This window comes from Periplaneta americana, chromosome 6 (genome assembly GCF_040183065.1).
Source record: "Periplaneta americana isolate PAMFEO1 chromosome 6, P.americana_PAMFEO1_priV1, whole genome shotgun sequence".
In the NCBI taxonomy this organism is placed as follows: domain Eukaryota; kingdom Metazoa; phylum Arthropoda; class Insecta; order Blattodea; family Blattidae; genus Periplaneta; species Periplaneta americana.
The window spans coordinates 45,331,538-45,346,147 of record NC_091122.1 but is presented as its reverse complement, the minus strand read 5'-3'; the positions used below and the strand labels follow the sequence as shown (position 1 = coordinate 45,346,147).

General features: G+C 35.1%; 1 protein-coding gene across 3 annotated transcripts in view; it reads left to right on the top strand.

Moving 5' to 3' along the window:
- CngA (Cyclic nucleotide-gated ion channel subunit A) overlaps positions 1 to 14,610 on the top strand; it is a 1,115,443-nt gene that overhangs the window by 877,522 nt on the left and 223,311 nt on the right. For all 3 annotated transcript variants that reach the window (XM_069828038.1, XM_069828039.1, XM_069828040.1), the window contains 2 exons: positions 1,751 to 1,918; positions 13,246 to 13,392. In XM_069828038.1, the coding sequence (XP_069684139.1) occupies positions 1,790 to 1,918; positions 13,246 to 13,392 (276 nt within the window). In that variant the 5' untranslated portion in view covers positions 1,751 to 1,789. The remainder of the gene's footprint in view (positions 1 to 1,750; positions 1,919 to 13,245; positions 13,393 to 14,610) is intronic.

Below are 14,610 nucleotides of genomic sequence, written 5' to 3'. Positions count from 1 at the left end.
ACTAACCCTGTATAAAGGTACAGCCATGTGGACGCTTTAGAAGAAAATCTCTTACGTTTTTTTGATTAGCAAAGACAAAGTCTGTTAAGCGTCTACAGCGTCGGGAGTTCAACCTTCAAAGACATACAAGATAATGACGTCCTGAATTAGAAAGTCCAAGTGAACAGGAAAACTTATTGCTGAAGCATTCCAAGCGATGAGTTTCTGATGAAGACATTTAACCGAATCGAATCTGATTTAGAAAAAGCCCAGGAAACTCGATTTGAGAAGTAAGTTTGAGCTCGTCCTTACTTTACATGGCAGGTACCTACGAAATTTTCATGATTGACAATCTCCCGAGATGATGGATTGTCACAGGATTTAAGATCATGGCTTGGGTACCAAGAACACCAAATTTAGCACCGGCCGTTGGGCTTTTTCTTGTGGAAATTCTTAAAGAATCAAATGTATAGAACACCAGTAGCTGACTTCGACGATTTGAAGCGTATAATCCGCCGTGCGATTCAAAATGTCATATTTATTTAAGCTGGTAGAGATAATGCCATCAGGCCTTCTCTTCCCCTCCACCAAGGGATTACAACTACAATATTAAGAATACAATTACAATTATAATTATAATTAACATAAATTTACAAATACAATAAAAATCAAAGTACTAAAAGATTAACTGATTAATAAAAGCTAGACAGTTTATTGTAAAAGTTAAGAAGAGAGAAACACTTTTTTTATTAATGAACTAAAAAGTAAACCTACTCTACGCAGTAAGAAAATGCTTAATAAGTTTGCTTTTGAACGCTACTAAATTCCGACAGTCTCTGATGTCACTGGGTAGGGTATTCAACAAGCGCGAGAGCGAGATTGTGTATGATGATGAATACGATGGTGTCTTATGTGTTGGTATGGCTAGTATGCGGCTATTTTGCGTGCGTGTGAAGAGATTATGATATGATGACAGGTAACTGAAACGGGAGGCAAGATAGGTAGGTGTAGAGGTGTGAAGGACTTGGAAAAGGAGAACAAGAGAATGAAAATTTCTACGTTCGTTAAGCCGTAGCCAGTTTAGAGCTTGGAAGGATGGGGTAATGTGTTCAGCGCGACGGACATCGCAGACGAAGCGAACACAAGAATTATGAACACGTTGTAATCTTTGCGACTGGTTGACATTGAGGTCAGTCAGTAGAAAATCACAATAATCGAAGTGGGGCATTACTAGTGTTTCCACTAGTATTTTCTTGAGTGATAGCGGGAAGAATTTTCGAATGCTGTTTAAGGAATGTAGTATGGAAAGCACTTTTTTGATAATATGGGTTACTTGGTTATTCCAGTTTAAATGCGTATCAAAGTAAACTCGAAGGTTTTTAACACAGGAAGCAAAAGGGATTATCGATATACCGAGAAGAAATTGGTTACAGGTGGAGTACAAGTTCGACTACTGGTAATCATATTGAAATCTATTAAAGATTAAAATTGGAACTTCACGTGCGCCTGGGAATTTTCATTGAGCAATCTTTAGTAACACTTGCCACAGCAGATATTTCAGTGCGGTGAATCTTAATATCTGTTTTGTAGAAATTTGCTCGCAGCCAGTCGTGTTTATTTAGACTTAACTTTTCTACAGCATACTTTCTTGGTTCTTATGAATGCCGTATTCAACTCCTGGTTATAATAAATTGATTGGCATCTGTGCCTTTATCGTCAGAATTAATTGTGTACTGACATTTCTTATAGATATGTTTTCTTTTCGTTTTAGGCATGACAAAGCAGCGGGGACGCCCCGGTCACGTGGCCAATGTGGACCCCCATCATGGCAGCGCAGCAAGGTGACCCATTCAAGGCTCAACGCCATTACGCAGCACTCCACCACAATCAACAACCAGATGTCTCTACCGTCGCTACCATCACAACGCATCATCACCAGGTAACAGTTCGACATCGTTAACTACGTTGATTACATCTTTTTGATTAACCTGTACTTCAATGGGGATTGTTATCGATTATTATTATTATCATTATTATTATTGTTATTATTATTATTATTATTATTATTATTATTATTATTATTATTATTATTACTTACATACAAATGGCTTTTAAGGAACCCGAAGGTTCATTGCCGCCCTCACATAAGCCCGCCATCGGTCCCTATCCTGTGCAAGATTAATCCAGTCTCTATCATCATATCCCACCTCCCTCAAATCCATTTTAATATTATCCTCCCATCTACGTCTCGGCCTCCCTAAAGGTCTTTTTCCCTCCGGTCTCCCAACTAACACTCTATATGCATTTCTGGATTCGCCCATACGTGCTATATGCCCTGCCCATCTCAAACGTCTGGATTTAATGTTCCTAATTATGTCAGGTGAAGAATACAATGCGTGCAGTTCTGCGTTGTGTAACTTTCTCCATTCTCCTGTAACTTCATCCTGCTTAGCCCCAAATATTTTCCTAAGCACCTTATTCTCAAACAACCTTAACCTATGTTCCTCTCTCAGAGTGAGAGTCCAAGTTTCACAACCATATAGAAGAACCGGTAATATAACTGTTTTATAAATTCTAACTTTCAGATTTTTGGACAGCAGACTGGATGATAAGATCTTCTCAACCGAATATTTATTCTGCGTTTAATTTCCTCCCGAGTGTCATTTATATTTGTTACTGTTGCTCCAAGATATTTGAATTTTTCCACCTCTTCGAAGGATAAATCTCCAATTCTTATATTTCCATTTGGTACAATATTCTGGTCACGAGACATAATCATATACTTAATCTTTTCGGGATTTACTTCCAAACCGATCGCTTTACTTGCTTCAAGTAAAATTGCCGTGTTTTCCCTAATAATAATAATAATAATAATAATAATAATAATAATAATAATAATAATAATAATAATTATTATTATTATTATTATTATTATTATTATTATTATTATTATTATTATTATTATTGTTATTGGCCGTCTACGGTCCATCCAGAACTGAGAACTGATTGACAGTTCGGCTGCTTCTTCGTCTTTTGTGGTACCCACTCAAGCCAACCAATTAGAAGCAACCGAAAGCGACGGATTGTCATACAAACGTCACAATTTTATTCCATGTTGAATCTTGCGTACACTACTTTTAACACTTGAATATAAGTAATTGATTAACTAGCGGACTTACTTCAATACACACTGGAACTTGAAAACAACAACTCCATAAATTTCCTAGACATCACCATAACAAAAATTGACAACAAACACACCTTCAAAATATACAGAAAACCAACCACCATCACCACACACATACACAACACATCTAATCACCCCATACAACACAAACATGCTGCATTCAGGATAATGGTACACAGATTACTCAACATATTCATGAGCCAACTACAGTACAATGAAGAAGTGAACACAATCAAATACATAGCACAAGAAAACGGTTACAATCCAAACATAACTTAATAGACAACACCATAAGAAAGACAAAACAAAAACTTAACAAACACAAAAACACTCAAAACACAACACAAACACAAGAGCACAAGAAATACATCACACTAACATATGAAAACAAAAGCACACATAAGATCGCATCTTCATTCAGAAAGCAGAAATACAACATAGCATACAGAACAGAAAACACACTACAAAGACATCTCAACACACAAAAAACACAAACAAATAAATACGACCACACAGGTGTATACAAACTCACATGTAATAGTTGCGACAAGTTCTACATTGGACAGACAAGCAGATCATCCCAAACACGCTACAAAGAACACATTAAAGCAATAACCAGAGGACACAATACATTTTTATTGGGTTATTTTACGACGCTGTATCAATATCTAGGTTATTTAGCGTCTGAATGAAATGAAGGTGATAATGCCGGTGAAATGAGTCCGGGGTCCAGCACCGAAAGTTACCCAGCATTTGCTCGTATTGGGTTGAGGGAAAACCCCGAAAAAAACCTCAACCAGGTAACTTGCCCCGACCGGGATTCGAACCCAGGCCACCTGGTTTCGCGGCCAGACGCGCTGACCGTTACTCCACAGGTGTGGACGACACAATACATCTACATACGCAGATCACATAACCAATGCTAACCATACATACAATAACATAAATGCGGACATGGAAATCCTACACATACAACCCAAGAACCAAAAGCTCAACACACTAGAACAATACGAAATATACAAACACACTAAAACACATCCCGATCAAATTCTCAACACACAGATCAATTTCAGTACACACACACACACACACACACACACACACACACACACACACACACACACACACACACTATTTGACTCAACTTTTCAACACCTTTCAACAATCAAACGCACCCACGTAAGAGGCAGAGAAGTTTGAGATGACGCCGAGATCTAGTAGGCTCTGAGGATGGTATGATGAAGCACCGAAACAGCTGCAAGCCGCACATACTTACATAATTAACACGAGTAAGTCCGCTAGTTAATCAATTACTTACAATTTTATTATAAATATGCAATAGGGGGAAAACAGTAAGAGGAGGTGCAACTCTCATCGATATGTCCCGTGAACTGAAGTGAAGCCATCTTGTGCGGAGTTAAGAGATTACCAACACAGGAACTCTTTATTATTGCCCTGCAAGTTATCTTGGTAGTTGGGGGTCCCTATTACTGCCTACTTCCCCTGCAGCTATCTGTTTTTAACTGCAGCTTCTCAATCATTTGTATTGGCTGTTACAAAAACATTACTAAGATATATTTTAGGCGTATTCGCACTTCCATCTCTGCGAAAAGTTTCATTCTATCTGTCCGTCAGTCGTTCAAAGACGGATGATTGATTATTATAGTAAGTTGACGGATTGTGATGTAGAGGCTTTCGTCAGACTTCACTGCACGGTGTATTTCGTGTAATGTGTTTATAGCATAATAATATCGCCAGGTAAAAATAAAAGAGCTCTGTCTGCAATTTTTTCGATTTTCATTTTTTGCATTTCCAGGTTCTACATAACCTAGGTCATATGGATATTAACTGAAAACATTTGAAGCGGTGAGATCAATAACCATTCAAGTCCATTTACACAAGTTTCGAGAAAAATGCAAAAAAAAAAAAAAAAAAATTTTTTTTTTATTTCCTAGCTAATTATTATTTTTGCACGTAAAATTTCTGATTGTTTTAGAGATCAAGACAAAGTGCTATACCAACTTTTAAAGTCGTATCACTTGTGGAAATATCCAAAATTTAATTTCAAATTTGCAAAAAATGAATGGCCAGAAGTGGATTTGAATGGTTATTTATCTCACCGCTTCATTTCGTTTTGTTTAAATAGTTGAAATCATTGCTATCAAAAGTTGTAACTGCTACTACTAGTGATGGAAGCATTGGCCAGAAGTGGATTTGAATGGTTATTGATCTCACCGCTTCATTTTGTTTTGTTTAAATAGTTGAAATCATTGCTATCAAAAGTTGAACTGCTACTATTAGTGATGGAAGTATTGGCCAGAAGTGGATTTGAATGGTTATTGATCTCACCGCTTCATTTTTTTTTGTTTAAATAGTTGAAATCATTGCTATCAAAAAGTTGTAACCACTACTACTAGTGATGGAAGTATTGGCCAGAAGTGGATTTGAATGGTTATTGATCTCACCGCTTCATTTTTTTTTTTTGTTTAAATAGTTGAAATCATTGCTATCAAAAAGTTGTAACCACTACTACTAGTGATGGAAGTATTGGCCAGAAGTGGATTTGAATGGTTATTGATCTCACCGCTTCATTTTTTTTTTGTTTAAATAGTTGAAATCATTGCTATCAAAAAGTTGTAACCACTACTATTAGTGATGGAAGTATTGGCCAGAAGTGGATTTGAATGGTTATTGATCTCACCGCTTCATTTTTTTTTGTTTAAATAGTTGAAATCATTGCTATCAAAAAGTTGTAACCACTACTACTAGTGATGGAAGTATTGGCCAGAAGTGGATTTGAATGGTTATTGATCTCACCGCTTCATTTTTTTTTGTTTAAATAGTTGAAATCATTGCTATCAAAAAGTTGTAACCACTACTACTAGTGATGGAAGTATTGGCCAGAAGTGGATTTGAATGGTTATTGATCTCACCGCTTCATTTTTTTTTGTTTAAATAGTTGAAATCATTGCTATCAAAAAGTTGTAACCACTACTATTAGTGATGGAAGTATTGGCCAGAAGTGGATTTGAATGGTTATTGATCTCACCGCTTCATTTTGTTTTGTTTAAATAGTTGAATCATTGCTATCAAAAAGTTGTAACCACTACTACTAGTGATGGAAGTATTGGCCAGAAGTGGATTTGAATGGTTATTGATCTCACCGCTTCATTTTTTTTTTTTTGTTTAAATAGTTGAAATCATTGCTATCAAAAAGTTGTAACCACTACTATTAGTGATGGAAGTATTGGCCAGAAGTGGATTTGAATGGTTATTGATCTCACCGCTTCATTTTGTTTTGTTTAAATAGTTGAAATCATTGCTATCAAAAAGTTGTAACTGGTACTACTAGTGATGGAAGTATTGGAATAAAATAATTCGAATTATTCTATTCTTGTTAAGTTCTCGAGACATATCTCGAATTGTAAACAAGTACTCGAATACTTTCCTCATATGGTAGACGCTGCGAGAAGTGGAGAATGAGAACAGAAAGAAATAGTATAGAGAAGGAAGTTCTCGAGAACACGGATTGTTAGGCAAATGTATACATTCGGCTAACCTCGTCTACAAACAGAAGGAAGTGCATGCAATAAACACTTGCTCTCTTTTTTCTCCGCGTACTCCTAGAGATTTGTACCCTCAAAGTTGTTATGCTTGATTCATATTATACATAACTCAAAAATAATTTATAAATTACTAAATCTCACAGTTTTAAACTATAAGAAGAGAATCATGCTATTAAATAAATAATTACAGAAACAGCGTTACAGATATCATGGAAAAGAAAAATTATCTTACATTATTAACTTAAGTCAGTCATGTCAATTGATGCCCACAGGAGCAAGCGCGCGCTTTAGAGCCCAGGAGAGCCTGAGCGTTTTACAGCGGAAAGGAAAGAGACAGACGAAAGAGGTAGTAAATGCCGCTTGGTCGAGCTATATACAGGGATGCCCAGCGCTGAATCAATAGATAAAGGGAAGAGAACTTATTAAAACTGTATCCATGTTAATGTTTAGATTTGTCTGAGAAGTATAAGTCCATTATAGGAATGTAAGTTTTAATTTGAATGCTCATTTTTCACAAGTTTGTTTTTTATTCAAAAGGAATATTTTCCAATATTTTCTCAGCTTTCTTTTGTATAAAAGTGAAATTTTTAGATATGTTTATTTAGTGGCCTTACAGATACTGAAGTGACTTTTCCGTAAATCTAATATAAGTATCGTAAATACGTATTACTGAAGATAGTGTATTCAAAATTTTGAAAATATTCGCATGGAAAATGTTTGTAAGGAAATTAATAAAACAAAGCAACTACTGTTACATCATAAACAAAAGATAAACGTCAGCTCTATAGCTTCATAAGATTTAGAGAAAATAATTTAATATTCTGGTGATAGGAAGTTGCGCACCAATATCACCTTAAAAGCATAATGCGATAAGAGTCTTGTTATGGAATATTAGTTACAGTTAAAACATATACCTAGGTAACTTTGCTTTGACTATAGCATTGTTTTGATTAGTTTATTGATTAGTTTTATAAGGTTAAAGATATCATCAATATAAATTCCAGCTTGTCATGTCATACTCAATCTCATTTCTTGGGATATAACTTTCTTAATGAATGATGTTTCATTCACTTAGTACAGTATAGCTGTACTACTATGGAATTTATGTGAATATTCCTTCTTAACTCTTTATTATGTTATTAACATTTAAAACAACTGCAATATTAAGAAATTGGTGTTAGTACTTTTTTTTCAGACAATAATATCAAACAGAAAGAAGTCATATAAAAATAACGACATAAAATTTCACGTTCCGTTTGAAGTTTGTGCACCACCCTTTTCTTAATCCAACAGGCCGCTTATTCATATACATAATCCTTCCTCATTCCATATCTAGCGCTTGATGCCCGCGCACGACGTCAAGGTCAGAAAAATGCGCTTGCCTTGACATCACTGACTTAAGTGATTGTCCTGTTAATGAGATGCCTGACAATAATATCAAACAGAAAGAAGTCATATAAAAATAACGACATAAAATTTCACGTTCCGTTTGAAGTTTGTGCACCACCCTTTTCTTAAGCCAACAGGCCGCTTATTCATATACATACTCCTTCCTCATTCAGTATCTAGCGCTTGATGCCCGCGCACGACGTCAAGGTCAGAAAAATGCGCTTGCCTTGACATCACTGACTTAAGTGATTGTCCTGTTAATGAGATGCCTGAGGTTGTTTTCTGCACGCCAGCTCTTCGATTCTTGGCCGAACCATCGTGAATGAGAGTGTCAGATTCAAATGGATTCAAGTGATTTCTATGTTTCGTTTTCATTGATGTCAATGCAGAGAAACCTTGCTAACACAAATAAGTAGAGGGGAATGGTAGAAGACGTGAAATTGCTGTGTCACTAAGTTCCATACTCTTTGCCAACATAACTCCAAAAGTCACAAATTGGCAGGTTTTAGAAATTTATTTTGAGTAAACTATCAACGGACATTTATAGCAGAATTTCTTGTAATTGTAAGGAAAGTTCAGAAAAATTAATGGTTGTGATGGAAAACGAATTTGTAATCCATTTTTCAGTTTTGTATGTATCAATTTTTGGAAAATATTTCAAAACTTGTATCCTGAGTTTTTATAGGTAGCGTTTGATTATTTCCAAAACTCCATCAGCAATACTAACTTCTTTTTGTCCACTGTTCTTGAATTTTTGTAAGAGCCCAGCATTCCGAGCCATAAAGAAAAGTTGGAACTGCTAAGACTTTATACAATTTTAAAAGCGTATCTTTTCGTGTTTTGTTTAAAAAGGTCCTTCTAATTGTGCCGCATATTTGATTAAAACTCTGTAATTTCTTTTTTTAAGTCCAGTTATCTTATGTTGCCGATTTCTCAATCTAAATATTTGTAACTTGTTCCATTATACTTTGTAATATTACTTACTGGCTTTTATGGAACCCTAAGATTCATTGCCGCCCTTACATAAACCCACAATTGGTCCCTATCCTGAGCAAGATTAATCCAGTCTCTATCATCATATCCCACCTCCCTCAAATCCATTTTAACATTATCCTCCCATCTACGTCTCGGCCTCCCCAAAGGTCTTTTTCCCTCCGGCCTCCTAACTAACATTCTATATACACTTCTGGATTCGCCCATACGTGCTACATGCCCTGCCCATCTCAAACGCCTGGAGTTAATGTTCCTAATTATGTCAGGTGTCCATTCTCCTGTAACTTCATCCCTCTTAGCCCCAAATATTTTCCTAAGCACCTTATTCTCGAACACCCTTAACGTATGTTCCTCTCTTTGTAATATTATTATAATATAAAATATGGTCCACACCTGTGGAGTAACGGTCAGCGCGTCTGGCTGCGAAACCAGGTGGCCCGGGTTCGAATCCCGGTTGGGGCAAGTTACCTGGTTGAGGTTACCCAAATGCTGGGTAACTTTCGGTGCTGGACCTCGGGCTCATTTCACCGGCATTATCACCTTCATATCATTCAGACGGTAAATAACCTAGATGTTGATACAGCGTCGTAAAATAACCCAATAAAATAAAATATATATATATATATATATATAATATGTTAAAAAATTGTGGGCCTATCCTATTTTTAAATTATTCTTCGTTAAGAGAGTAAATTTTCGGCAAGAAAGCGAAATTATTATATTAATACTGATTTTTTTTTCGTAAAAACAGAATTCGTTAAATTGAAATATTTTAACATAAAGTTATATGGAAAAAGGTAGAGGACAAAATAATTTCGTAATACTAAATATTTGTATCCTAAAGATTCAAAATCCCCTATATGAGTCATTCCACGTCAAATCGCACAGCAATAAAACAGACCTTCTCGGAAATGGTCGAATTTTTTTTCATGAATTCCAGACATCAAATAAGGAGACCCGTATTTTTTCATTTTCACAATTATTAATTATTTGTGTAGTTATGAATATTTGAAGTTACGCAAATTATGCGCGCACTGTTACATAAACTCGCTTGGAACTTTGTGTCTACATATAATTGAGATTTGCGATTTGGCGCATTTGAAAGACGAAATACAACACTTTTTATTACTTTAGGCCTGTCACAAATAAATTTAAAATTTGGCCTATTTTTTTAATAATTTCTTTTTAAAAGCAAAATTACTATATTAAATAGCCAAGTTAAAAATCTGAAAAAATATAGACTTGTTCGCTGATGTATTATCTGTAAACTACTGCATTTATAAATATGGGATCGGCACTCATACATTTGTAACAATTTATTTTCCGGAGGCATGCACGCGCTCGCGATGCCCAGCTAATGAACTGCTTGCAGCCATAGGCTAGAAGGTTGCCCGTGGAAATTTCCCGTTGCATCTGATGTCACCATAGTAATCATCAAATGATTAATACCTTAAGGAACAGTAAATATCTTATCTAAAATTATTTTATTATTGTCAGCTCAGGGGGAAGCCCTTCACAGTTTATACTGTAATATAGCCAAGTGCTTGATGATAGCAAGACTGGGTAAGGCAGTAAACTTTATGGCAGTAAACAGATGGCATGAGAGAAAAATAATCAGTTTGGGTTTGAATTTCGCGCAGTGACGTGACTTCTATACAACATGAGTGATGGTAAAGATCGCGTAATATATAACAAGTGTTTAAATCCATTTACCTTCCTAATCACGCTTTTAAAAAGAAAAGTACACTAAGACGCTTAAGTCGCGACTTATTGATAAAGCTCAATTTAAAGGAGTCTTTGAGTGTGCAAATATGTGATTTGTTCCATAAAAATCAATCAATTTCCGCATAGGTCAGGTGAAATTATATGTGAAGCCGGTAGTTCTTGTGATGTTAATAAACATGAATCAAATGAAAGTGCGGACAGAGAAAGTGATTATCCCAGTATTTCTTCTAGCAGTTCTATGGATACAGTGCTAGAAATCAGTAATATTGAGGAATTAAACAAGAGTTTGATGTCAATAGAATCCCCTATCAAGAAAAGAAAGATACAACAAAACGATACCCCCGTGAAAAGTTTCAAAAGTAAAAGGCTCCCTAGCATGTTAAGTTTTTCATGTAGAAGATGCATCATCATCCATTCAAAAGTCAGCCATATTTTATTTTTGACGGAATGCAAAGAAAGTACAACCTGAAAATTACATAGTTATTGCAGACTTTTCTGAAAATGATTCATTTGTAATACAAGATTCAATACAAGGTGTGCATTGGAACATATGCCAAGCCACAATACAGTACAATTTTAATTTTACTTCCTACTTTATTTTATTTTATATTCTCTTATAGGCCTATTAATATTATATGTGAACTGTGACCGAACACGAGCGCTGCTCATTCGGTCTCAAATTTTGTTAATACTACTGCATCTCCTTTTTTTATATTGATTGTATTATTTTATTTCTATTTCTCTTATTTGTAATTATGTTCTTTATTCTGTATATTTAAATAAATAAATAAATAAATAAGTAAATAAATAAATCCTTTCGTAGTATATTTCAAAGGAGATACAGAAATTCGTTACAAAACTAATGTAATCTCAGAAACCATGAAACATAACACCGATCCCTTTGACTTTTTTCAATCCGAAGCAATCAATTTCCTAAAGCAAGAATTCAACGATATGAAAAAAATCATCTACTTTTCCAATGGATCAAGTTCACAATACAAAAAAAAAAAAAAAAAGAATTTTAAAAATAATTGCTTACATGAAGACGATTATGGAATTAGTGCTGAATGACACTTCTTTGCAATGTCACATGGTAAAGGTCCATGTATTGGCATTGGAGATACTGTTAAATGACTTGCCACGAGAGCTAGCCTATACAAGATCCTATAACAACACAAAAAAACTGTTTGATTAGTCACAAAAAACATTTCTAACGTGTCATTTATATTTTGTCCATTCAATAAGCACAAAAACCACACTGAAAATTTGCAGGCCACATACCATAATCTAAAACCAATAACTGGTACATTAAAATTATATTATTTCATTCCGTTGTTGAAAACTGAAGATTTAGTAAAACAAATTTCTTTCAAGAAAGAAGGTAGGCGAATGAAAATTTAAAATGTGAATGAAAAGAAACATTTGAAAAGCATAATGTACAATTATTTGAAGATATCATAATAAGTAAATTAGCAGTGTTTCCTCGAGTAACTTGATCCGTACTGGGTGTAATGTTGCAACGTTCAGTCAATTATCCAGCGCCGATAACCTCTTAGCGCGCTTTAAAGCTTCCCGTCCACTGCTGCTGCGCCGACCGCTACACATTCTGTCATAAGTAATTAAATTTCCATTAAACTATTGGAGATCCCATTCTGATTTTTTCTGGAATTATTAAGAATACTTCAGTGCACCTAGTAGGCATTTTTTTAGATTTTTAATAGGGCTATGATGTATATGTTTTAAAAATTTAATTATAAAAAATATTTGAAATAATTATATTAAAATTAGTTGGTAAACATTTAATAAAAGACAGTACTTTAAGCTTTTAAATGCATTTTTCAAAAAGATTTTAACATCAATATCGTCAGAAATATGACGCTTTAAATGTTGCATTGTGCGACATTTTTAACGAATTTTAACATGTAATATTTTTAAAACATGTGGACTTAGGAGGAAATAAAAATAGACTTGTTGGTTTATGAGACCTATAGAGTTGGTAAAAAAAATACAAACGCAATCAGAAATATGAAGGTCAAAATTTGTATAATTTTGTGCGATTTGACGTGGAATGACTCATATCCACTTTCACAAATTAAAGAATTTTATCAGAAACTGGTGTATATAGAGGGGATTTTCAACCTAACAGTGACTTTTAATAAACCTTTTGCTTTAAATTCAGTGTTTTTTTTTTAATTCAAACTATATAAATCATTAGAATACATTCTTAGCAAGCAGTAGGCCTATGTGGGAATAACTCAATTATGAACAAAATGGTCTTTAGGGGTTTTGAATCTAGAAGATTCATTTCGTCATACTGGTATTAATTACAATCACATTTTACTGTAGCCTATGTATCATGAAGTCCGAATTATTTTTGTTTTGACTGATTTGTTTCGGGTGCCGCAGGTGCCGCCTCAGGTGGTGGGACGCCGCAGGGGCCGAACGGCGGCGGCGGTTCGGCGTCAGGATCCGACGCCGTCCCCGCAACACAGCGGGGACAGTCACATGATCCCTGCTGCGACCAAACCAACCCAACAAGCGCCTTCACGACAGGTGACGTATCTATTATTTGCTTACAGAGCTCCCTGCAGTTCTTATTTCCAATATTTTGTGCTATTCTCATAAAGATCTTTCAATGGTACAATAGTACATTATGCAACGAGCCTATAATGGTAGTAATTAAGACGCGAGTATGTTTGTTTATGAAACTCGCTTGCGCTCGTTTCATAATTTTCATACGAGCGTCTTAATTACCATTATAGGCAACTTTCATACGACTTTTTATGCTCGACCATATTTCTAACTTGAAATTATTCATAAGTATTCATGTTATGGTTATGTAAGTGAGGAGGGGAACTGACCTCCTAAATTGTGAGATGTGCGCAGACGCGAAAGTATTGATTTTTTTCGAGGAACGAATGTCATTAACCTTGATATAATCTAGAGCATAACATGAACATTAGTTTTGATATAACCTGGAAATTGATTTATAATTGAAAAACGAGATGACAAATTGAATTTATTTGAATGTTATTTACAATTAACACTAATTATTATAGTAACAGAACATAACCTTCTGCGACAGTATTGGATTTCCAGCCTCCGTGACTTTTCGCTAGTTGTCTTTCGATTGCATATCCGAGAATAATCGATAATTGCGCTTTTATAATGCTACAATGGTGATTTCTCATTGGCTGAACAACTGAACTATAATGAATAGGTGTACTTTAATGAGGTGCATTAAAGGGCTACTACCAGGTGTATAATTACTACATTTCGACATGGTCGAGCATAAATAAAATTTCAATTCAAGGGACAGTAGGACTGAGTTTTTAAAAACTTGGTCAAAAAATCAGTTTTTTTTTGCACGAAAATATTCCTTGGGCACTTACGCAATTGATAGTAAAAGCACATTCTAATATATACAGTCACGAAGCTTGAGTTGATGAGGTTGCTAGGAACAATAGACTGTGCAGGTACTATTTCGCATTGTCTGTAATGAGGCGATAGTAGCGATCCTAGTGGTTAGCAACTATCTATGGATGCATATTTATTACATATTGAGCTTCGTGATTGTATATACCAGACTGTGGTAAAAGGATATTTTCCTCTGGATCTTTTTTGAGGCCCAGGAACGATTTTTATATAGACCTGCTCCGTAAGTTACTACTGTATCTGTTTTCACAAATTTGCCTTTTTCTTGAAACTACATTTTTGTTCTTCAAAATGCTCCTTGCGCATGCAGTTTTAAAGCAATTCAGTGAAAACATC